Source organism: Trematomus bernacchii, unplaced genomic scaffold, assembly GCF_902827165.1.
Source record: "Trematomus bernacchii unplaced genomic scaffold, fTreBer1.1, whole genome shotgun sequence".
Classification (NCBI taxonomy): domain Eukaryota; kingdom Metazoa; phylum Chordata; class Actinopteri; order Perciformes; family Nototheniidae; genus Trematomus; species Trematomus bernacchii.
This window is the reverse complement of record NW_022987593.1, coordinates 13,891,562-13,915,897: the sequence shown is the minus strand read 5'-3', so window position 1 is coordinate 13,915,897 and position 24,336 is coordinate 13,891,562. Positions and strand designations below refer to the sequence as shown.

Genomic DNA, 24,336 nt, shown 5'->3' with positions numbered 1-24,336 from the left:
CTTTTTGGGGTTTTCCGTTTAGTGCAGTGTGTTATATAGGATTTTGTGCATGGTCTGCAATTGGACTCCTTTGTTTACTTCCGGAACAAAGTGACATCACTCTGTAACCCTTGCGCTTCTATTGGCTAGTTCTCCAACACATTGTACGTGATAGGCTAAGGGTCGGGACATCTCTAAGCGGTTGACCAACAACATATTTACGCTAGGCATTTGTACTGCTTTAACTAAATATATGTAATTTTATAAAACGGACAAGTCAAATCAAGCAATCTGATTGGTTCTTAGCCGTGATATAATGAGCGTATATCACGGGTAGAATTGTAGTTACTTTTCACAACAAGTCAGTATCCCTCTGCGTATGAGAAAAGCTACAACTGTTACATTACGTCCGTTACGAAACTAACTAACTATCTAACTAACAAAGCTTAAAGGGGACCTATCATGCAAAATGCACTTTTGTACGTCTTTTATACATGAATATGTGTCCCCGGTGTTCCAGGGAACTCACCAAGTGTCAGAAAACACAACCCTCTCTATTTTCCTCCATACCCAAATCTCTAAAAAAGGGGCTGCAACGGATCTGATAAAAACTGATCCAGATTTGAACACTGTCCTGACGTCAGGAAAGTGGCGCTACGGCTATTGGGCCAACTCCACCAATCAGGAGGAGACAGCCACGGCCATTGCCGTTCAAAAGCGCTGGAGACGCTGTAGTACATATGCCAGGCCTGTAGGTGGTGCTGTTCTCACTGAATCTGCCCTTGCTAAAACAGAGCTAAAAAAGTGCAAATTGAGCAAAATGAGGCATGGCTAAAATGCATGATCTGTTTGGTATTTTGAAAAAAAAAAAAGTATAAATATGCCTTATATAGGTATGGTCCTACACTATATTATTATAATATAGCATGATAGGTCCACTTTAAGTTGGAAACATGTAAGGGATAATGTCTCAAACTTTTCCTTTGACAGTTATCTTCACACACATTGAGAGTTTTCTACAAGTAATCGCCTCTGGTTTAGGTAAAAGAAAACGAACAACATTGTCAGGTTAGGAAAAGATCATAGTTTGCGTTAAAATAAACATTTGCCTGGCAGGTGCTTCACGAAGGAATGAAAAGAGTCCACACAGTCTGGAGGATGTTGTACATTCCCTTTACTGACATTCAATGCCAATAGTTCACATTGCATACAAGCATATCGTATAGAAAAACTATGCACATCGACATTTACAATCTATTTACACACACACAGTATGGCTCATGAAAAAAGCAGTCAGTGGTCAGACGGCAAATTAAACTCCACGAGTGTCAAAAACAAACAGCAGCGACAAACAGTGAGGAGGAAGACTTCAGGATCACATGATGGGGCTTTGGAAATAAAATCAGCTCGGGAATATATAAGTGTTGAGCTGCCGGAGGAAAAGTATTCCCTGTGATAGAAGTTTCTGTCTGTGTGTCATTATAGTAAGAATCTAATGAGTACAAGTGTGTGCTGATTTGAAGAGAGAAGTGTGTGTAAGTTAAACTACACACCATCACTTTCTGGGTTCTAATTATTTATTTTACAGGTTTCCATGATTATTATTCCTATATAAAGTGGGTAATGGGTTAATGACTTGTTTAAGCATAAGAACGCTTACAAGGAACAAACTCAGAAACACTTTCCCTTCTTCTCAAACACTTACTTTGTAGATGAAGCCTCAAAATATCCCTTAACTTCGCAGTTCACAAAATGCAAATGTATAAAAAAAAATAACAAAAATGGCAAATGTTGTCCTTGTAACTATCTTTGGGATTATTCCACGTTTGGGAATTATATAAATTGAACTTCATCCACTCCTGCTTGGACCCATATAAAGCGTGGCACTGATATAACATTTAAAGAAAAACCTCTCAGATGGCACCGATATGATCATAAGTGCATATAAAGTTATTAAATGGGAACAAAAACATGAATCTGGAGACTCTTAGCTGTTGTGGTTTTAACAGAATAACGGCAGCAGGCGACACATCATCATCACTTGTTACTGGTTGTGTGTTTTAGCTTCACTTCCACAGAGTTATTTCAGCTTGAGTGCATTTGTTTTGAGTAAGGTCTGCTCGTCGCCAACTTCAAACAGTGCGTGAGTCACAGTGACAGGAAAGAAAACCGTCTGACAACAAGAGAAATGTGTTTTTTTTGGGACTTAAGCTTCAAATGTACATCACATTACGCCTTGCCATGCTAATATTGAGTCTGTCTCTTGTTGCTACAGCACAATGGAGGAATTCCAGCATTACTTTGACTTGTTGTCTGTGATCTGAAGCGAACACACAGACTAGCATTTAACGGTTTAATGTTTATTTATCCCCGCTTCAGTCTAACATCCGTCTTCTGTGCAAAGTAATGTCAGTGAACAAAGGATAATGTGCTCTACTGTCAAAGTAGTGTTCAGTCTTTCATAGCTGTTCTCTCAACAACTCAAGGTCCATCATGTGTTTGAACTAAAATACATATTTCTATTATCTATTCCTTTTTATACAGTGGTTCATAAATCTATAAAATGTGAAAAATGAGTGAAAAATGCCCAACAGAATGTCCCAGAATCGAAGTTAACGTCTTAAAAATGCATTATTTAGTTTAACAGCGACTAACAGTCAATATATATCCTGTATATAATGATATTTAACAGTGAAAAACAGCAAATCTTCGTGTTTAAGAAGCTGAAATGTGTGGTGTTTTTGTATCATATATTACTTTGTTGCTGAGGAACCGTTTAGTTGATCATCTTTTGTTCAGCAGGCGATAAAAACACAGCTTTTCTTTTACTTTTAGAGTTGCAAAACGGTCATGAGTTTCTATAAATATCGTAGCTGCATGTTAATATATTTAGCCTAGCCGTGTATTGCCATAGTTTAAATGAAACTCTTGAAACACAGCTGAGTTCCCTCCTCTTCCTCTGAGCAGCACCTGGTTTCAGATCGAGGAAACTGACCTGCAAGCTTTTCCTTCTGAGGCGATTCTCTCTGGAGAAAAAGGCACCGAGCTGTTTTTCCTTTTCCTTTTGGTTCTTTGGAGGAGGTTTCTTCTCGCGCGGGGTCATCCGGTGCCGTGGCTGCTGTGCTCGAAGACGCCCTTCTTGAAGAACGGATAGAACTCACCGATGGCGTGTTTGCTGAGATGGAAATGGCCGTCAGCGTCGGCTCTGAGAGGCGAGCCGCACGACGACAGCATCACTCTGAACAGGCTCCTCAGGTAACGCTGTGAAAAACAACAGTGTTACACTTTATTAGTCAATTTATTGAACATGTCAGAAACAAAACAAACAACAATACTTATAATAATTATAATAATAATTATAACAAAGAGAAGCAAAACAAAAAAAAACGTTCAAGGTACAAAAAAAGAATTCTCAAATAGTCTCCGTCATGTTCAACAGGGGCAAGAAGAAGCTTCAAAATGTTCCTGGTCCCCCTCTAGCGTACATTTTTCTTGAAAATAAAAGATTAGGTCATCAGCATCCGTGATATTGGATTCATTGTTTCAAACAAATAATCTTTTTTGTACAAAACAACCAAAAATAAATTACTTTTACAACGAAAGGAAATAACAAGTATGAGTTCACAGGCTTCAGGACTAGAGGTAGAACAAACAATCGGGCGGCCATTCTGAAAACATTCTGCATTGGTGGATACCTGCAATTACAAGATCAATTTATTATCTTGTCACACTGAGACACTAACTAAACTAAAACTGTGATTTGTATTCATGAAAATGTACCAAAAAAAGCGGATGTTGCTAAGATGTGTTTTTTTTGTAATTGCACTAAATCTTAACTACTACTTAAATGTATTTAAATGTCATTTTGTAATGTGTTTCTTTTGACACCTTATATGACACCCGTCTTAATGTTTTTATGAAGCGATGTGTGCAGAAATGTATTGAGTTGATTGATGTTTTGAAATGTAAATGAAGTGCCCGGCAGAATCTACCAAAGCACACAGAAGACTAAAAAGCGGAAAATACATTTAAATTATGTTTGTTTAGTAGTTCAGCACTTTTATGTCTAATTTATTATTACTAAAATGTTATATTTTCATCACATGCATAGAAAAAACGTACGATATCTGCATCTCTTATTGAAAACATCCTCACTGTCTACCACAGTTTCAGACCTCTAACATTTCTGTTCCCTTGAACACACGATGGTTTTATCTTTCATGTGTCATTCAAACTGTAAAAATATGTCTCGCCTCAGCAACCCTCCTTAACCTTCTTCAAATCTCTCTCATTTTTGTCTCATTTTTGTCTACTGATTTCCCTCTTTATTATACATTTAGTTTTTGTCTTTGTACTGTTTTATTATTATTTTGTATGTATTTAGTTTTGTCCTGTTAGTCTGTACAACACTCTTACATTTGGGCCACATAGTCTGTTTTGGTTATAATTTAAATATTGTACGCCTTCAAGTGAAGATCAACTATGTATGGCTTGTCAATTGATGATCAATAGTAGAGACTAAGCTGAACACTAGTAGCTTTGAACTGTTGAACATTTATAACTGTGATTCCTATCAATGTACCACATGTCTTTTCTATGTATCTTCAATACAAATATATTTAAAATAATAAATAAAAGATGTCTTGCCTCTAAGTGATTCCGACGTTCAGCGACCATCCGCTCGTCTCTGTTTCCAAACAGTTTCTTGGGAGGGAACTCGAGAGCCGCCAGCTGAAACAAACAGAGACTTCTGAGTGACACTAAACAAAGCTCAGAGACGTGTGACCCGGACAAAGTGACTCGACAGACTCAATACTTGTAAAATAAATCAAACTCTCTCTCTCTCACCTCTGGGTATTTCAACTTCAGGCTCTTGTGCATTTCCCGGAAGCGAGTGTAGCGTCTGAATACGGCCCACATCTCATCCCCCACAGTGATCTGAACGTGGAGAGAGAAACGTTTAATGTCTATCAAAAAAGTACACCCAAGGTTTCAGTGTCAAAACTGAGGTCGGAGATGATTAATCATTGTGTAACAAAATCGCCACAAACGAAATCCTGAGTATTTTACACTTAAAGCAACCTAATTGAGTGAATCTCTAAATATAATTGTATACCGTACTACACCCTCAGTAATAAACATTCATTTTAACCGCATTTCCAACAACTAAACTGAAATGAATAGAGAAAAATGTATTTAAAGGTAGGGTAGGTAAGAATGGGGAAACCAGCTCGAGTGCGCTAGAATTTGAAAGAGCACAACCGAAAATAATCTGCCCCTTCCTTCAGACTTCCTTACAGAGCCCCTCCTCCAACACACACGAACGCGCACATGACCAATGAGGGCACGAGATGGAAGGCTGACAGGCAGGTAGGCCATCCAGTTATCTGCCGCGGGCCGAGGCAGATAATTGGTCGTGCTTTTTACAGCGCTACGGCTTCCACAGATGACATTTATTATTATTGTCAAAGCATTTAATGTATTCATTGCTATCGGGATGTTAAGTGCATTCCATGGAATATAACAAAAAGTGTTTCTGAAGTGAATTACCTACCCCACCTTTAACTGATGCACGAGATTGTACAGGTGTACCAAAAAAGGGACCATTGTGCATTTACTTAAAGGTCACCTATCATGCACAATCCACTTTCTCATGTCTCTTCTACATCAACATGTGTCCCCTCTTCTTCATGTCTCTTCTACATCAACATGTGTCCCCTCTTCTTCATGTCTCTTCTACATCAACATGTGTCCCCTCTTCTTCATGTCTCTTCTACATCAACATGTGTCCCCTCTTCTTCATGTCTCTTCTACATCAACATGTGTCCCCTCTTCTTCATGTCTCTTCTACATCAACATGTGTCCCCTCTTCTTCATGTCTCTTCTACATCAACATGTGTCCCCTCTTCTTCATGTCTCTTCTACATCAACATGTGTCCCCTCTTCTTCATGTCTCTTCTACATCAACATGTGTCCCCTCTGTGGAAAGAGACTCTGAAAGTTTCAGGAACAAAGATTCTCTCTCTTTTTGTCCTGATCCATTTAAATAAAAACCTGTCTGAAAATGAGCTGATCAGATTTTGGCCACTTTATGATGTCATAACGATGTTTTGGCTTGTGTAACCATTAGCCAATCACCAACCAAGGTAACCCCCTCCCCTTATCACCTGAATCTCCTCCTAGAGCACCATTGAGTTCTCTTTAACCAAATATCTCGCAGAGGGGCGTGGGGAGGGGCTCCTTATTTTCATCTAAAGTAACAGACAGAGAATCAGCACTTTTGAAACAGGGCTGAAACAGAGGGGATTATGGGATGCTGCAATGATCTGTTTGGTGTTTGGAGCCAAACACTTCAGAGACATGTTCTGTATATATCTGAGACCTATAATATATTGATGAAAAACAGAATAATAGGGGACCTTTAAGTCCTGAACTCACTTTCACCTCGAACTGAAAGTGCTCGTCCTTCCCCTGCCCGCGGAGAACGTAACGAGGAATGCTAACTTTAACGGGTTCCTGAAGGCCGTCGGAGCTCGTCCCGGAGCGACACACCAGATGCTGCAGAGGAAATCACCGGGAGATGAAAGACGAGGAAAAGAAGAGAAGAACAAGAAAGGAAGTGGAGAGTAAAGGGTTGACTCAGAAAACATTATTATGAACCATTTTTTTTTTTACTTGAATGGTGTATTTGAAATGCCAAATATATTCGGTCAATAAGAATCACTGAGTTTAATCTTTATTATCCTGTTTATTAACAGTTAAAGGCACTTTAAACATTGCTGATTTAAATACATATTAATCATATTTCATGTTTAATCACTTCTTATCATAAAGCATTTATTGAAGTCATTCGATCGATAATTAAAGTGCAGCTGCAAAATGTTCCCTTTTAACCATAAATGATTGCAAGGCAAACAAAAATCAAGAATTGTCAACATGACTTAAAATAGTAGAAAGCAAAAAAAACATTTAAAAAAAAAACATTGAAATTCAAAAGTACATATAATTGTTTTTTAATTTATTATTTAAAACAAATAAACAACAGAAATGACAAGAAATAATAATGAATATAAACCTAACATGATCTGTGCTTCTTCATTTAAAAAGAAAATCTTTAGGCACAATGACGAAATCACAAAATAACATTTGAACATCTAAAATTACTTATAAATGCATTTACTTTGACATTATAAATAATCATGTTTCCAGAAATGTCTCCAACTCGTTTTCCGTCAATTTGTGGTAACTTATTTAACACATCCCGAAACAATTATAAGTGACTGAATATCTTTCTTCATTTCAATTTCTTCCTTTTGGACGCAGTTAAGTACGTTGCATTTGTGACTTAATTCAAGTGAAACTGCCTTTCGGTGTTTAACTCAAGTACACAGATGGTTTATCAAGATCTCAGCTTCTGAGGAACATCCAAAACATAACTTCCAGGAATCACCCTGACTGCTCAAATTGGTGATGGAGCACACGTCAGCCGAGCCTCGTCTGAACTCGATCTTCTTCTCTCGCGTTTGAGTTTTTTTTGTTTTAAACGTGAAATCCACCACCAGGCAGTTGTCATCCTTCTTCACGAACAAGCATCTGATGTCTGATCGTCGGCAGAGTTTGAGTGCCTGAAACTGAGGAATAGCAAGAAGCAGACTGGATCCTCGTGGCACCGGGTGAAAGACGCCGTCCTCCCGAAGAAGAACCACATGACTGTCTGTCAGGAGGAACTGATAAATGGCGTCTTTGGGCAAGCGGGGAACGTCCTTGACCTTGACGCTGGTGTAGAGCAGAGGACGAATGTGTGCCAGAGAAGGTTTGCCAGGACCCTCCATGTTCCCGTGGACGATGTAGAGCAAGTCTGCGAGGATGCGCTTGAATCGGCAGGTGACTTGAAGTCCGTTATCCAGAACGATGTCAGGAATGTTTGACCTCCAATCCAAAGAGAGAACCATGAGATCACCGGAGAGCAACGGGTGATCTTCAGTCCCTTCAGAGGACTTTCCCTGAGAAAGGACCTTCAGTAAAGCCTTGCAGAAGTCCTGGGTCAGCTCTTTGCTGTGGGTAAAAACTACCAAGACGGTGTCTTCCGTGGAGCCAATTAGGCGAACGTGCTGTCCTGCCAAGCTAATCTGGACTATCTTGATTTCCAGGAGATTAAAATGGTGACGAATAGTTATGGTGTCGTCTGAATTTGCTTCACTTGACAGCACTATTATCTCCTTTTCGGTCAAAAGCAAGCACCCAGGCTTTGGTATCGGCTGCTTACTGTTGGCAGCTTTGAGCCAGAAGATACTCAAGAGCTTGTTGACTTTGATTTGAGGACTCAGAGATTCCAACTTTTCAAGCATCTTCTGGGATGTAAAGGTCTGTAGCTCGGACAAGACTGGAGGCAGCTGGACTAACTTTTGATAAAACACTTCAGGACATTGGTCTTTGAGAGACGACACAGAGCCTTCTGGCCATTCGGAGACGCCTGGGATCGTAGACATGCCACAACTTTGAGGTAGACTTAGGGCGCAATCTTTGGACAGATCAACCAGACTGACTTTGTTCTCTTTGGCATCAAAACATGGTTCTGGCTCCGGTTGCATTCGGTTAATCAGTGGCAGCTCTTTGGACATCATGGTCACATACTGAGAGACTACATCCTTCATTTCAGTCACTCGTACATTTCGAATGATTTCACTTGTGCCCTGTAGTGTTCTACTGGCGTCTTTGTACACTTCGGACAACTTTCCAGCAAAATAACCAAAACCATAGCCCCTGTTTGCTGCTACTTTCTCAGTTTTTGAATTGGTCTTATTTACGGATTCACTGATGTTACCATTGACAGAGTTCTTCAACTTTGATGATTGACCATTGGGAAGTTCACCATCTCGTTCCATCCCTGTTTGGTGCTTGCTGGCTGTATCTTCAACCTTTTTATCATCATCGGGTTCACAGCAGGCAGAAGAGTTTCCTCCCTTATCAGGAATGTTTTTGTTTTCATCAAATCCGTTGTTCTCTGCGTTTGCCGATGTGTCAAAAAGCTTGCGTTGTCCAATGTCACAGTGATCAGGTTTACAGACATCTTGGGCAACCTCTTCATGGGGTACTGTCACTCCATCTCGCCACCATTTGTCGTAGTGGACATATTTGTAAGGCACTTCCTCTATTTTAATCAACTCTCCAGCTGATTCTACTTTTTCTTCTCTGTGAAGCTTTAAGAGGTCGTTCTCTGGTTCTTCCAACAGGTTTTCCTGGTTGTGAGGAGGGGAGTAAGCCTCAAGCTCCGGGGCAGGCAGGAAGCTAGACCCGGACTCGCAGGCTTTCTGTGTGCACAAGGGGGGAGTCCATGACTACATCGCTAAGAAGGACGTGAAGGAATTATACTGAAGTCCAACCCATTGAGAATTACCATTTCCTCCATCACCAGGTGCACAGGCGAGTTGTACGTGATTCAAAATTAACAGTGTAAAGAGGTTTGGCATGCAAATTAGGATGACAAGTGTACTGGGAATCTTTGAATTCTAAATAAATGAGGGAAAAGTAGCACTTGCAAATATTTCTTATCACTATAACCTTCCTGTGAGCACATCGATTGTCTTTACAGAACTACATTGTTATTTTTTTGTTTCTGGCTTGAAATCCACCTATTTTGAACGTCAATTGACAAAAAAGGGATCTGCGTAAACTATTCTACCCATATTTAGTTTCACAGTTTGAAATGAAGGATTTTGAGCTGAAATACATTGCATACATGTGTTTAGTTGTCTGTCTACTTTTCATTTATTTGGTCGCTACCATCTTAAAGAGGAGAATGGGCTTTCTTCCCACTTTGCTTTCACAAATAACAACTTGATCAACTTTCAAGACTGACTTCAATCCTAACAATTTGCTATTTCAATTTTTATCTCGTACTACTAAACTGGAATTATAAAAGAACATGTGTACATCTGTGAATTCCTGTGTTTTACAAACCTGAAGAAATAAAATGGAAACCCATTCACCATCTCATTTTAAATTACATTGATTTTGGTCAATGATATGTGGAATCATTTTTTCATTTTTTTACATGCATGTGAGTCATTGTTTAAATGTGGCAGGCTTACAGATTTTAATTGATTTATTATAAAAAAGACAATTATCCCAATACAAAAATTAGATCTTTGTCTTACCTCATATTTGAGCCGTCTCGGATTCATGTTGTTCTGCTTTTCCTCATCCTGAAAACATTAAAACATTAATTATCAGTGTCACAAATACCAAACAAAAACATTAAGTAGGTGCAAAATACCAAGCATAATGTTTTATTTGATATTCCAATGATACACCATGATGCCAGGAGAAAGGGACAAATGAAAGAGATGAGTTGAGATCAGGTGGAGGAGAACCCAATTAAAAGAGCAAACAATAGAACTGACTGATATAAGTGTTAATGATTCGATCCATAATCATATTTGGGAGAGTCATGCAGATTTCAGAGCGGGGAAAGTCTCATTCAGAGCAGGTGGATCCTGGTCTTACCTCCTCTGTTAATCTAACAGAGCTACAGTCACTAGCTTCTTCCTCCTCCTGTGGGGTTAAAGAGCTAAAGATCAGTTCGACACAGAGAAAGCCGCTTCCACACTGGACCTGCTAGATTTCTTTACTTTACACTTTACTTTCAACAACACAATATACATTTAAGAGCACAAATGAAGCCTCACCTAATGTGTTTCAGGAATAGAAGCCATATTCAACGCAATGAGGAGCAATACGTTTCTTTAAAGGTCTCTACACACCAACCCAATTTTGGGAGTCAGAGGCCGTCAGAGGCAGTCGGGCATTCGCGGCGCCCTACTCAGGTTGGTGTGTCCCGCACCGTCGTCTCTTTACGGCACCTTTTCACACCTTTCTCTGACCTCCCGTGGCCGATTCAACATGTTGAATCGGCCACGGGAGGTCAGAGAAAGTCGGCCCAAGCAATCACTCTGATTGGCTGTTCACACTACCGCTGCCTGCTGGTAAGGACAGTTATTGCCACTCGTCGACTGAAGTATTTGCGGTGTGTTCGTAGGCGGGCGGCGTAGCGGGCGGCGTAGCCGACGCAGGCGACGTAGCTGACGTAAAAGTCGGGACGCCTTCGGTACGCGTTCTTTGGTCTCAGGTGGGTGTGTAGCGGCCTTTAGATGTTTCTTAACAACTACAGTAGAGCTTTAATTTCAATCAACAAAAAGTTGTTGACATAGTGCACATAAACAAATAGTGAATGGGTGGATATGTACAGAATACGCATAAAGACAAACAGACAGTTTCTTCCCCAGAGCAATACTTGCACTGACACAATATATATACACATATATATTTTTATACACATTCAAACATATTTATTTTTACTTAAACCGATGTATTCCTGCACTTTAACTTGATCTGCATATTGAAGTATGAATGCTTGTTGTTTGTATGTTGTCTTAGCTCTACTCATCTCATTGTACCTGTATAATGACAATAAAGGATCCTATTCTACTCTAAATGAAAATATGTTTACATACAGTATACCGACTGTTTTTTTATTGGAATAACATAACATATTAATTAATAAGTGGATGTTTTTCTGTATGACTGATGTTAAGTATTCATCTGAGTAAAGGCCGGTGGGAGGAACATGTTTTGTTGTCAGCAGGTGTGAAAGATAAATGAATGCTGGAGTGAAAAGCAGTTCTTACCCTGAGAGATTCGCAGGAGAGAGACAGAGACAGATCCATGCTGCTGCTGCCGTTGAGAAGATTCATCTTGCGTAACCTCCGCTGGACTTCCTCTTCAATGTAGGCATTTATCCTGGTAAGATGGAGAACAAGCTTGAGTAACAATGTAAAGAAATACATGAAAAACAATCGGTCTATAGAAAAATCAAGACTCTAATAAATCTACAATTTATTTGTGACAATACTTGAAGGTCCCATGTCATGCTTTTCTGGTCCCCTTGTGTGTTATGAAGGTTTTTCTGCATGTAAACGGTCTGCAGAGTCACAAACCCTCAAAGTGCACCCTGTAGCGAGTAAAACTCCCCAGAACGCCTCGTTGGGGATTTCTCTTTTTCCATTTCTTTCTTCTTGGGTATAGTGACGTATTTGGGTATAGTGATGTAACGTTACGTTCCTTCCTCACACACAATCTTTTCTCAGCTGCAGCTCCGCGGATTTCTCAGCCTGAGACGGCGGGACGCGGCGAGGCTGTGAGTCGGTGTGTGAGCACACACAGACTCACAGCCAGGCTGCGGGTGTGTGTGTGTGCTCGGGCTGGTTTCGGGCTGGGTTTCGCTGTGTCTCGCTGTCTCGCAGACGGCCACTGGGCTCACAGGGAGGGGGGGGGGCAGGAGCTCCAACAAGCCGTTTAGGACAGAGAGTGAATACACATACTATACAGAGATGCTGTATGAGAAACCAATGTGAGTTTGGAACATTGAACAATGTAAATCTATTCTAGTAGACCTCAACAATGGAATTATGATCAGTAGAAATGGCCATGACATGGGACCTTTAATATTGTTTTAAGTTTGGGGAATGCATAGAAGTTAGAAAACCCTGAAAATGTAACCGAGTAAGGATCATATTATAAAGACAGTTGTTCTTTATTAACAAATAAAATATACTAAATATGAAGTTCAACAAGCCTTTGTTCTTGTCTGAGGCGAGACAATGATGAAAACCCAATAAAAGAGGCTGGACTAAAATGTTTTCAAATGTAGGTTTTCTTATTATATTGTTAGCTCTTTTTCGATTGCTAAAAAGTCAAGTTTTCATCAACTACAAATAGATTAAGCTACAGTTTTCTTTAACTAAGATAAGACTAAAATGCCCAGACCTTTCCTCAACAGGATGACTAAATATGACAAAAGCTGACATTGTAAACAGGACAGCAACTAATAAAAAAATAGCAAACAAAATGAACACCATGAGTATTCCCTGAGGAGTACCTGTCGTCGGACAGCGGCAGCAGCGTGGTCAGACTCTGCATGTGGCTGACCGCAGAGCTGCTCTTCTCCTCGTTACTGATGGAGTGACTCCTGTTGTTCTCTTCTCCTTCACTGATCCTCTGTCGCAGCTTCTGGATCTCCCGCTCCACCCTTCAGAGAAAAAACAACAACACTATGAGCTCTGTTTTTGTGGCAGCACTACACAAAAATGTTGATTTCTCCATATCTGATTCAGGACAAACAGTACTCACTACATTGAGGCTAAACCTGGCTTTAGGTCGTGACGTGTGTTTAACAAGAAAGCCCATACTGAAGGTGAAAGGTTGATGATGTTTGATGGACAAAATGAAACAACGGATAACTTAAGTAGGACCACACGGTCAACAACAAAATATCAGCACAGGTCATCCACAAAACCGGCGTACAACAGGTGACCTAAATACCAATAAACCACACCTATGTGATCATAGGTGCTAACAAAATACAAATTAACATGATATAAATAAACAATGATAATACAAATAATATATTTTTTTTAATGCCATTTTATTTCTATTGAGATGTTTACATTTTGTGTATTTCTTTTAATTTGTATTGTACAATTCCATGTCTTTTTATGCTGCTGCAACACAGCATATTTCCCAAATTGGGATCAATAAAGTACTTCTTATCTTATCTCATCAGAAACTCAGGCCAAGTAAGCATTTTGTCTCCTACAGTCTTGTCCAGTTTGCACATGATATTACAGTCATGAGGTCTAAAACCACCAGACTCAGGGACAGTTTCATCCCACAGAACATAAGACTGTTAAACACCTGAACCTTTGAAAGAACATCCATAACATTCATCTGTTTGCAACTTATATATATCAATATTTAAATGACTGTATATAGACTATTCTGCACTATTTCTATTATATTCTATTTTATTTTATCTACTTGTACTATTGTATCTGTGTTATTGTGTTGCTCTGTTGGAGGAGCCTGTGACCTAAGTCATATCTACACTGTAGCTATGCACACATGACAATAAAAGCCTTGAACCTGGAGTCTCTGACCTGTGCTGCTCCAGCTCGGCTCCGCTCCTCAGGTTCCTGACGGAGCTGTTGTGTCTCTGCTCCTCGGCTTCAGGCTCCAGAGAGACGCTGCGCCTCAGGGCCGCGTGCCTCCTCTCCAGCCGGGCCACCGCCTGCTCCATCGCCTCTCTCTGCTGCTTGTCCTTGGACTCCAGGATCTCCTTCTCCTTCCTCCTCACCTTCTCCTCCTGCCGCGCCACGTTGGCCGTGAACTCGTAGGTTTCCTGGAGCTGCTGCAGCTGCTGAGCGCTGTGCAGGTGGAGGCTCAGCTTCTCCTGCTTCTCCTCCAGCTCCTTCTCCACCTGGAACAGCGTGTTGTCGAGCCCCGGCGGGATGTCGCAGTTCCCGTTGTTTCCTCCTCCGCTGCGCTCCAGCATCTCGGCCGCTCTCAGCTTCTCCTCGGCCAGCGCGGGGAGGAGTCCGTCAGAAACACTGGCCAGCTGTCGCTCCTTAAACTGCAGCCTGTGCTCCGCCTGCTTCACCAGCTGCTCCTCCTGGGACACTTCTGTAGCGTCCTGCGCCCCCTTTATAATAATAATAATAATCAGAGGTGGGAAGTAGAGGAGTACAAATACTTTGTTACTGTACTTAAGTACATGTTTCTGGTATCAGTACTTTACTCCACTACTTATTTTTCTGACGACTTTTTACTTTGACTTCTTACATGTTGAACCCAAATACCTGTACTTTCTACTTCTTACATTTTGAACCCAAATACCTGAACTTTCTACTTCTTACATTTTGAACACAAATACCTGTACTTTCTACTTCTTACATTTTGAACACAAATACCTGAACTTTCTACTTCTTACATGTTGAACCCAAATACCTGTACTTTCTACTTCTTACATTTTGAACCCAAATACCTGAACTTTCTACTTCTTACATGTTGAACCCAAATACCTGTACTTTCTACTTCTTACATTTTGAACCCAAATACCTGTACTTTCTACTTCTTACATGTTGAACACAAATACCTGTACTTTCTACTTCTTACATTTTCCAAACAGGCTGGTTACTTTAGTTTGAATGTGTGTTTGGTGGCGTGATCATTATTATTTAGAGTCATTGCGTGCCTATTGATTTGAACACGATCCGTGTATCCATCATTTCCTGGTCTTCTCTAAAGAAGAGGGACCAATGAAAACGTTGTCATGTTGCCGTTGTTCAGCATGGAAACATTCATTAGCTAACAATGACATTATTGTTCTATTAATATAAAGGGAGGTCAGGTACTCTTTAAAACAGCTGCTAGTTATGGGTACTTTTTACTTAAGGACATTTCAAAGCCCTCTTTACTTTTACTTGAGTAAAGAAGTTTAGTCAGTACTTCTACTTTCACCAGAGTATTTTTAAACACAAGTATCTGTACTTCTACTTGGATGTGTACTTTTGCCATCTCTGGTAATAATAGATTACATTTAATTATCTTGGCGAACTGGTAAAACAATGAGGTTTAACATGGGTATTTCAGGATATCAGACAGGTTCACTTTCAGCAGATGTAACTGTGGTTGTGTTTTTGTAAGGAATGTATTCATTAATGTGAAGTGCTTTATCACACACAATTAAACACAATCACATTTTAAATAATTACAAAAGCATGAAGAGTCCCTCTAAGTACTGTGCTAGAACGTAGGCATAAAACGCAGCAGGGGTTTTATGTGAAAGATAAAGCCCTTTCTTGCATTTTATATATTGAACCATTTGCTCTAATTTAATCACATTTCTTTTGACCCAAGGCCGCTTTACATGGTGAACAAACAAACCTTCTCCTGCGTCTCCTTCAGCTGCTGGTGCCGGTCTTTGAGTCCGTGGTTGAGGTGCTGCAGAGTGTTTCTCTCCACAGAAACCTCCTTCTCCAGGCGCTCCCTCTGCTGCCGGAGCCCCTCCTCCAGCTGGCCCAGTTCCTTCACCTGCGCCTCCTTGAAGTCGGTGTATCGCGTCAGGGCAGATCTCGCCTCCTTCCCGCCAGCGTCCTCCACGTCCGTCCGCTCTGAGGCCTCTTTAGCGTGGAGGAGTGACTCTCTGATGTCAGCCAGGGCTCTGCGCTCCTCCTCCAGGCGGCGGGCGTCCTCCCGGGTCAGCAGGATGGAGGAGGTGTCGTGTTTCTCCCTCAGCTGCTCCTCCAGCCGCCCCACCAGGCTCAGCTGCTCGCGGCCCTGCTCCTCCAGGCGCCGGCGCTCCGTCTCCAGACGAATCTTCTGCTCCTCGCGCTCCCTCTTCAGCTTCTCCAGCTCTCGGTAGATCTCCGTCTGCTCCGCCACCTCCTGCTGCCTCCGCTGCTCTTCATCCTGCTCTTCATCCTCCTGCTCCTCCTCTATGACTTCCTCCCGATGCACTTTCTGCCGCTGGAGGTCCTCTGTGTGATTCTCCAAGCGTCGCTCCTCCTCGAAGCGCTCCTTCTCGGCCAGGAAGTCTTGCAGGCGGCTCTCGATGTCCTGGCTGCGCGAGCGGAGGCTCTCCTCCTGATGGAGGATCCTCTGCTGCACCTCCTCAGACTCTTTGCGCTGACTCTCCACCTCCTGCTGCAGCCGCTCCAGCTCTGCCTTCTCACTCTGGTGCTTCTCCTCCATCTCCTTTATCAGCCTCCTACAGCAGCAGCAGCAGCAGAAAATGATCAGGGCATGTTTATACATATAGATATATCTTCCACAAAGTCACCAAAGTCTCTCTCTTAATATCTAAATACATTTTCTTGAGGATGTCTTGCGCTTGAAAGGTCATTCCAAGATGGCTTTTTATTTGATGTAAGGGTGATGTCTGGTGAAACATAGCCAATCTCTGATTTGATGTGTCAGATACTCAACATAACATCACTTTAGTGGCCAACTCTTACCAGACAAAAGACTATGTTTTAATTGAATTCTCTGAGTTTAAGAAAAGTATTTGTATTTAAAGTTCCTCAAAACTACGTAAATCACAAGTTGAATCACTATATGGTGTTATACTGATTATTTCAAATCGATAACATATGCCCGGTGTTTAAATGATAACACAGATGTGCAAAGGGGGATTTCTAAATAAAGGCTTATCTTAAATATGTTATGAATGGAGGTTTTTATATTGCATTAAATAGAAACATCTATCAAGATCAATAAACCCTTACACCTCGACCTTACAACATTAAAAAAAGATTCAGATTTGATTTCCAGTTTCAATGCAATTAGAAGTGTAATCAAATGAAACCTAATCCTTATCCTGTGAATGAGTGCATGGTCGTGTCTGTCAGTAGTTTTTTCGACTTGTACCTTTTCAGCTCCAGTTTCTCCAGCTCTTCTCGCTGCTGTCTCTCAAACTCAAGCCTGTAAACACAAAACACTCCATCAGCTTCCTTTACTCTTATCACCAAAAAGTCCACTAACAAATACATCAACATTAAACACCACAACCAATAAGGTGCAATAAATAAAAGCAGCACAAAATGCGTCAAATGAAATGCCAGGCAGTGTGAAAAAAGCAATGATACATTCTCTACTCTCAGACGTTAAAATGGAGACACAAGCAGCAGGGTGGAGTGCAAAATAATAATAAAAACAGACAGTGAGGGGTCAGGTTTAGAGACGGGACGAATCAACACACGTCTGGGTCTAAAACGGGACAGTTAGACAGGAAGTGGACGGCTGAGTCTACCTGAGGAAGACGGGGCCCTTCTCAGTGAAGAGACTGTCAACGGGACAGGGTTTCAACAGTTAATTCAACAACTTAAACTGTGCATAGATGACAGAAAACTGTGCGCTTAATACATTTAACAAAACACACTGCTGCTTACAGAGTAGACATGTTCTGTTCTCCACAAATAAACCAAACAAATCGATCTTTACAATAATTTTATAAGAAATCTTGATATTTGGCGACAGTAACCGGACAGAATACACTAAGAACGTTGTCTAATTTTTCTTTTTCTTATGTACTTTTAGTTATTTTATTTAAAAAAATTCAAATGTTGTGCTTTTGGTTGTACATGTTGTGTATTATTTGATCACAAATAAATACACTAAGAACAAAAGGTTCAATTTCCTGAAAAATGGAGAACAACAAACGCCATAAAAATCCAGCAATTATTCAGCTGACAGTTCGTCCTGAAGCTCACAACATGAAAAACATCATGAACGGTCTAAAATAAGTGGGGGTTATCCTCTGGAGAGCATGAATAGGCTCAATAAAGATCATAGAGATCAGTTTATTACGGTAAGTTGCCGTAGCTAGAGTCATTTGTCTTCTAAAACGTATCAAGGCAAATTAAAGGATTTAGTTTAGACACATAATATTGATGCGCTTCAAGCTGTAGACTAGGGTGGAAAAGTCTAAGCTCCAACCCCCAGAATTCATTATATTAGTCAAGAAAACTCTCCTGGTGAATTTTTTCCTCAATCTGACAACATTTACGATGAGGGGGGGCCTCATCGACCTGGAAGTTTAGCCTCAGCTGCTGGTGTGGCAGCCCAGCTCGATGAGGGAGGGGTACATGCTGTCAGATTGAGGAATACAATTCACCAGGAGAGTCTTCTTGACTAATAGAATGAATTCTGGGGGTTGGAGCTTAGACTTTCCGACTTTCAATTTTAAGGACCACCCATACTTGCCAACCTTGAGACCTCAAAAATCGGGAGCATTTCAAAGGGGCAGAGGGTAGATGTCGATTCTAGTTCTGTTTTCTGTGACTATCTTCCTCACCATGCTGAACACCCTCTCAGACTTTCAGTTGCGCGCGCTACTAAAGAGACGCGCTACCATGGAAACCGAACGATGGTATAGCTTTAATGTCCGAGTGGGAACAGTCGTGAGTAAATCTGATTTTGTCAGAAATCGGGAGAAATGCGGGAGAAATATGACGCGGGGGGGGAAACCGGGAGAGGGCAATGAAATCGGGAGGGTTGGCAAGTATGGGACCACCCTACGTAAGGCTAAACTTCAAGGTTGATGAGGGAGGGGTAAATACAATTGAATACAATTCACCAGGAGAGTTTTCTTAACTAGTATAACGAATTCTGGTGGTTGGAGCTTAAAATAAATGAATTCAAAAAATGTACCTCTCACGAAGGACCACCCTACTGTAGACATTTAGAAGTTGTTTTGCCCTTTTGTAGAATGAATGAAGCTCAATAAATTGCTATGATTTTCATCAGATTACACAATGGAAAAAGCATTGCTTAAATGTGTTCCATGGAATAAATTGTACTAAAATAAATGGATAGCTGCCCTAATAGCTTCATTTAGCAACACATCAATACACACACAATGCTTTTCAAAAGGTGCATTCACTTTTGATGGTATTTGATGACAATAGGGGAAATATAGATTATAAATTGCTTATATTTGTACATTAATTATGGCAGTGTGTTGCAGGTTTTCTGCAGATCACAGAGCAACAATTTTAATGCTACCCTGATATACAGCAGGATCATTCTTTAAGGAAGGAAAAACAGTCAAATTATGTTAAATAAATAGGACAAAGTGGAGTCTTGCTCAGAATATATCTAAAAGGTGGGTTGGAACAAATCATTTCATAACACAACTCTAGAAAAAGTGTCCGTTTACTCCTCATATATAATTTTAAACTTCATTCATTTTGAACTAGTAGTGAAACATTTGACTCTGTGGTGTTTTATTAAATGTCACCTATGTTTTTTTTTAACCCATATCATTGCATGAAGATAAGCATGATCTTATATCCGCTCTGATCAAAAAAATAGTACCGGGGGGGTTTTAGATGCAGAGGGAAGATGCACTGCAGCGGATCATCGCATGCAGCAGCTGATGTTATCTGTGTGTTCAAACACTCACCCCGGGTTGTAGAGCATCACAGTGGACAGGTTCTCACAGGACGTGGACAGATCTGTCATGGAGAGGCTGAACGTAGAGAGGACGCCACTCTGAGGGGGGGAAGTTAATCAATCAACACTTTAATTATATATCACCTTTCAGCAAAACAAATGAACTTTAAAGTGTTTTATAAGAGGAAATTAAGACGTTAAAACTAGTTAAAAGTTAATAAAATAGAATAAAACAAGTCATAATGACCAACGATATAGGTTTAAATAAATAATAAAGCTATAAATACACATAATATAAATAATTTTTACTTTATTTAAAAATATATAAATATACTCTGCTCCTGTGGAAGGTTATATCATCAGTTTGGAGCGTAATGGCCAAAAGCAGCTTCACAAAATGCTCTGTACTGAGAGCAGATTCAGTTTAATCTTCAGGTTTAATCTCACCTTCCGTTTCTCCCTCAGCTTGGCCGCCTCTTTGGGATGGTTGAACCGAAACATGTTGGTCCTGCCGAGCAGAATCACCGCACCTGGACGACAACAGAAAGGTCTTACACCCATCTGGAGATTCAACATGTTCTGAGTGTATTTTGAGGAACTTTAAAGGTCCCCTATTATTCTGTTTTTCATCAATATATAATAGCTCTCAGATATATACAAAACATGTGTCTGAAGTGTTTGGCTCCAAACACCAAACAGATCATTGCAGCATTACCCATAATCCCCTCTGTTTCAGCCCTGTTTCAAAAGTGCTGATTCTCTGTCTGTTCGATGAAAATAAGGAGCCCCTCCCCACGCCCCTCTGAGAGATATTTGGTTAAAAAGAACTCAATGGTGCTCTAGGAGGAGATTCAGGTGATAAGGTGGGGGGGGGGGGGGGGGGGGGGGGTTACCTTGGTTGCTGATTGGCTAATGGTTACTCAAGCCAAAAAATCGTTATGACATCATAAAGTGGCCAAAATCTGATCAGCTCATTTTCAGACAGGTTTTTATATAAATGGATCAGGACAAAAAGAGAGAGAATCTTTTTTCCTGAAACTTTCAGGATCTCTTTACACAGAGGGGACACATGTTGATGTAGAAGAGACATGAAGAAGAGGGGACACATGTTGATGTAGAAGAGACATGAAGAAGAGGAGACACATGCTGATGTAGAAGAGACATGAAGAAGTGGATTTTGCACAATAGGTGACCTTTAAGACACTTGATGATTTCTCTTTAGACCTCTTCTCACCTTGGTTGAGCTGCGACCGCTCCGTCACCTGAACTCCGTTAACCGAACACTGAGCTCTACCGAGCGGCACCAGAGTCACTTTCCCGTTCTGGTTCTCAAACCTGCAGTGCTCACTCTCCAGGTCCAGACCGTGCAGGACTGCAGGAGGAGGAAATAAGATGTGAATTCAACGTACGTTACAATATCATATTTATCACAGTTATAGAGCTACTGTATGACATACTAATTCAAGTTCTAAATAAACCTTTAACTAAATAAAAATAGGTATTATAGAGGATAAGACTAAATTACCATATGTTCATGTTCAAGTGAGTCATAAACCATTTTTACAAAAGTCAGTTTTAATTCAGAGATTTTAACCCTATTCAAACACGTTTTTCTTAGTTGTGTTGGTGTTATCCGTTTCCTTCCACCTGCAGCTTGATAAAAGTCCTTATTACTGATGGTCAATAAATAACAGGCTCAAATAACAGACTCACTGATGTCCTGCTCCGTGGACGCGTCCTCTCTGCCCACATATGTCTGTCCCTCCTGAGGAAGAAGAAGGAAATTCAAAGTAGTTTAAAATTCAGTTGCAAACATTAAGACATTAATACACACCTTACGACAGATACATATTGCTAAGCTAAATTCATTTTGGAGTCCATTTATGATGCAACATGTTTGATAACTAAACAAAAATGAAGTGAAAATGTTCAAGGATGTTTTTTCTTGTTAGCATTATTTCCAAGTTGGAAAACTTGATGAAAGACTTATAGATATAGACTTATAGATCATTTGGGCATCTGTGCACCAGGAGATTTTTTGAAGTGATTTCTGACCTTCAGATGGTACAGGATGATGCCGGTGCTGAGGAGGTCGTCGTCGATGCCGATGAGGTGAGGCAGCTCTGAGTCCAGCACCACGCCGATGCCCTCCTTCCTCAGAGCCAGAGTCTCCTCCTGAACACACCACATCACACACAACGTCAAGCAGCTTTAAACATACAAGGAGTTAGCCCAGGGGTGGGCAAACTTTTTGGCTCGGGGGCCACTATGAGTTTTAAAATTTGACAGACGGGCCGGGCCAGTAGCAGATCGGTAAAAAAATATTTAGCTGTCCACTCCTCATTATACACTCGGCACTCATTGTCGACTTTTCTTTTCTTTGGTCCACTCATTGTTACAGATGCAGGTTCAAAGGTGAATTATTGCGTCATTGCGTCATCGTTTGCGTCATGACGTAACCGTTTACGTGCCTTCTTATGACAACACGCCGTTTTACGTCGCTGATTTTCTCCGCAACACCGCTCACAACAACATCAATAGAGGACTGCGTCGGGAAGTTTTTAATCATACGAAGCCAGATTAAATTAAAGAACTACTTCTCCAACCTTGTACCTTTCTCCAGAGTGCCGTGGAGCATTGTTTATTAATGTGGTTCGGAGTTTATTCTCCCCTTAACTCGCGGCAACGGCCGCTGTAAAGTTTTCATTGTCTGACTGTCACACAAGCAGCTGATAAATATCCCCCATCCCCATAAGTGAATGTGTTTTAGTCTGAAAGCTGTTTGGCATCACAACGCTGTTATGAAAGTTTCTCTGGCATTCTACAGGGGATGTTAGCATAGCAACCAAAGCTAATCAGACTATCTTGACTACTTGTTGCTATCATATTGTGGCATAAGCCGTTTTCTACACGCATATTGTACCGGTGTAGTTTTCGTTATGATTTTACTTGTGATGGCCACATGTAGCCCATGTATTGATTCCATCCGATAGCTGCAATAATACAAAACAAAAGGAAAACGTCTGCCTCTTCACAATGGTCAATAACAGTGAACGGATGGTTATTAAAGTAAGGTCAAATAAACAGAATCACACTAAGCCTGGTTAGTGTTGCCTGACTTTATAGAAGTGTTTTTTATAAGTGTGTGGTCGCGTTCTAGTCACTTTGCTCAGCGCTACTGCTTGTTACAACTTGTATTCGCCGTACTCGCCATGAACTGTTATTGCTCAGGTTAATCTCGACCCCCTCCAATGTAAGCGTGACGTATTTGGTTCTTTGATCTTGCCGGGATGCCGAGTGGGGCCAGCTGAGAGAATAGACCAGACTCCAGCAAAGGTAAATTGTGTCTAGAGTGCGCCATCTAGTGGGATCAACTGAAATGCCGGGTATTGCAGGAAAAAGGCAAAATGAATGCGGTCTTTACTATCATTTGGACACTTTTGTACCAATATCCGGCGGGCCGGATTCAAAAGCCCAACGGGCCGTATATGGCCCGCGGGCCTTAGTTTGCCCATGCCTGAGTTAGCCTCTGAATCATGGAAAAATAAACAAGTACTCCAAGAGAATCATCCATTTAAAATTGAAATAAAAATAAACAATAAATTACATATTAAATTAACAATAATATAACACGGATATAATGTGCAAAATATTGACAAAAGAATGTAAAATGTGCAAAAATAATATTCCTATTTTGCAAATAATGTGCGTTTATGAAAGGCATTTGATTTTGAGACTTGAACTCATAAAATGTGCAGTGTCCATGAGGCAGGTTTGAACACAAGGGTGACAACATAGTAAAACCTCAGCTATAATTTCACAAAACAATCAAAGTTTTGCACAAAATAAAAAAGTTATTAGTGAAGGAAAAATCCTTTTAGGTGACAATTCAAGAACAAAATAAAAATTGGAATTGAATATACAAATAATATGAAGTGCAAAGTACAACCTGTTTTTTTTCTCTCATTAAGTACACAGCAGAGGTCATTTTAACATGTTGCCATGCGACAGTCCACACAGCGAGCATGAGAAACATGAGTGATGAACAAACTCACCTTGAGAATGTTCTGCGTCTCGTTCCACTTGTTGGTCCACTCTTTAGTCAGCTCTAACACCTGCACACACAAACAATAAACCAATAACAACTGAACAGAAACCACTGGGTAACAGGTGTTAAACTCCTCGGAAGAGCAAAGATGAACGCATACACAAATACATATTTCCAGTTCACATGAATGTTAAATAGTTATCTAGTTTAGTACAGGAGTCATCCCACTTGAAACTTGAAAAAGATTGTGAACATTGATGTGAAAGATAAGACTCACTCGGGCTTCATTCTGGTGCAGTTTCTCCTCCATGCTGAGAGCAGTGGGCGAGTCCAGGAGAGCAATCTGACGCACAGACACACACAGTTAAAAACACTACATATAATGATCATAACTGTTCAAACTAGTAGCATATTTCAGACAAAACATAACATTGTGAAAAAGTTCAGAGCAGATTCAAAATAAAACCAAATCAATCTTTCTGAAAAATGACATGAGCTGTTTTTAATGAATCGTCACTTTC

At 40.6% G+C, this 24,336-nt stretch overlaps 2 protein-coding genes across 5 annotated transcripts in view; one reads left to right on the top strand and one right to left on the bottom strand.

Moving 5' to 3' along the window:
• The window catches only part of LOC117481734 (E3 ubiquitin-protein ligase TRIM39-like), a 937,572-nt gene that overhangs the window by 670,751 nt on the left and 242,485 nt on the right, over positions 1-24,336 (top strand). The gene's annotated exons all lie outside the window — the stretch shown is intronic.
• Positions 1,134-24,336, bottom strand: part of kif16ba (kinesin family member 16Ba) — a 33,567-nt gene continuing 10,364 nt past the window's right edge. The window contains exons 11-28 of one of the 4 annotated variants that reach the window (XM_034129562.1): positions 24,093-24,158; positions 23,823-23,882; positions 21,823-21,942; positions 21,481-21,532; positions 21,002-21,139; positions 20,215-20,297; positions 19,778-19,866; positions 17,242-17,295; positions 15,760-16,582; positions 13,974-14,515; positions 12,917-13,066; positions 11,667-11,778; positions 10,486-10,533; positions 10,137-10,184; positions 6,418-6,537; positions 4,828-4,917; positions 4,627-4,710; positions 1,134-3,240 (exon numbers count right to left, since the gene is read on the bottom strand). In XM_034129562.1, coding sequence (XP_033985453.1) covers positions 3,079-3,240; positions 4,627-4,710; positions 4,828-4,917; positions 6,418-6,537; positions 10,137-10,184; positions 10,486-10,533; positions 11,667-11,778; positions 12,917-13,066; positions 13,974-14,515; positions 15,760-16,582; positions 17,242-17,295; positions 19,778-19,866; positions 20,215-20,297; positions 21,002-21,139; positions 21,481-21,532; positions 21,823-21,942; positions 23,823-23,882; positions 24,093-24,158 — 2,841 coding nt within the window. In that variant the 3' untranslated portion in view covers positions 1,134-3,078. Of the gene's footprint in view, positions 3,241-4,626; positions 4,711-4,827; positions 4,918-6,417; positions 6,538-6,712; positions 9,291-10,136; positions 10,185-10,485; positions 10,534-11,666; positions 11,779-12,916; positions 13,067-13,973; positions 14,516-15,759; positions 16,583-17,241; positions 17,296-19,777; positions 19,867-20,214; positions 20,298-21,001; positions 21,140-21,480; positions 21,533-21,822; positions 21,943-23,822; positions 23,883-24,092; positions 24,159-24,336 lie in introns of those variants that run through there. The other 3 variants (XM_034129563.1, XM_034129560.1, XM_034129561.1) reach the window with 3 other exon arrangements.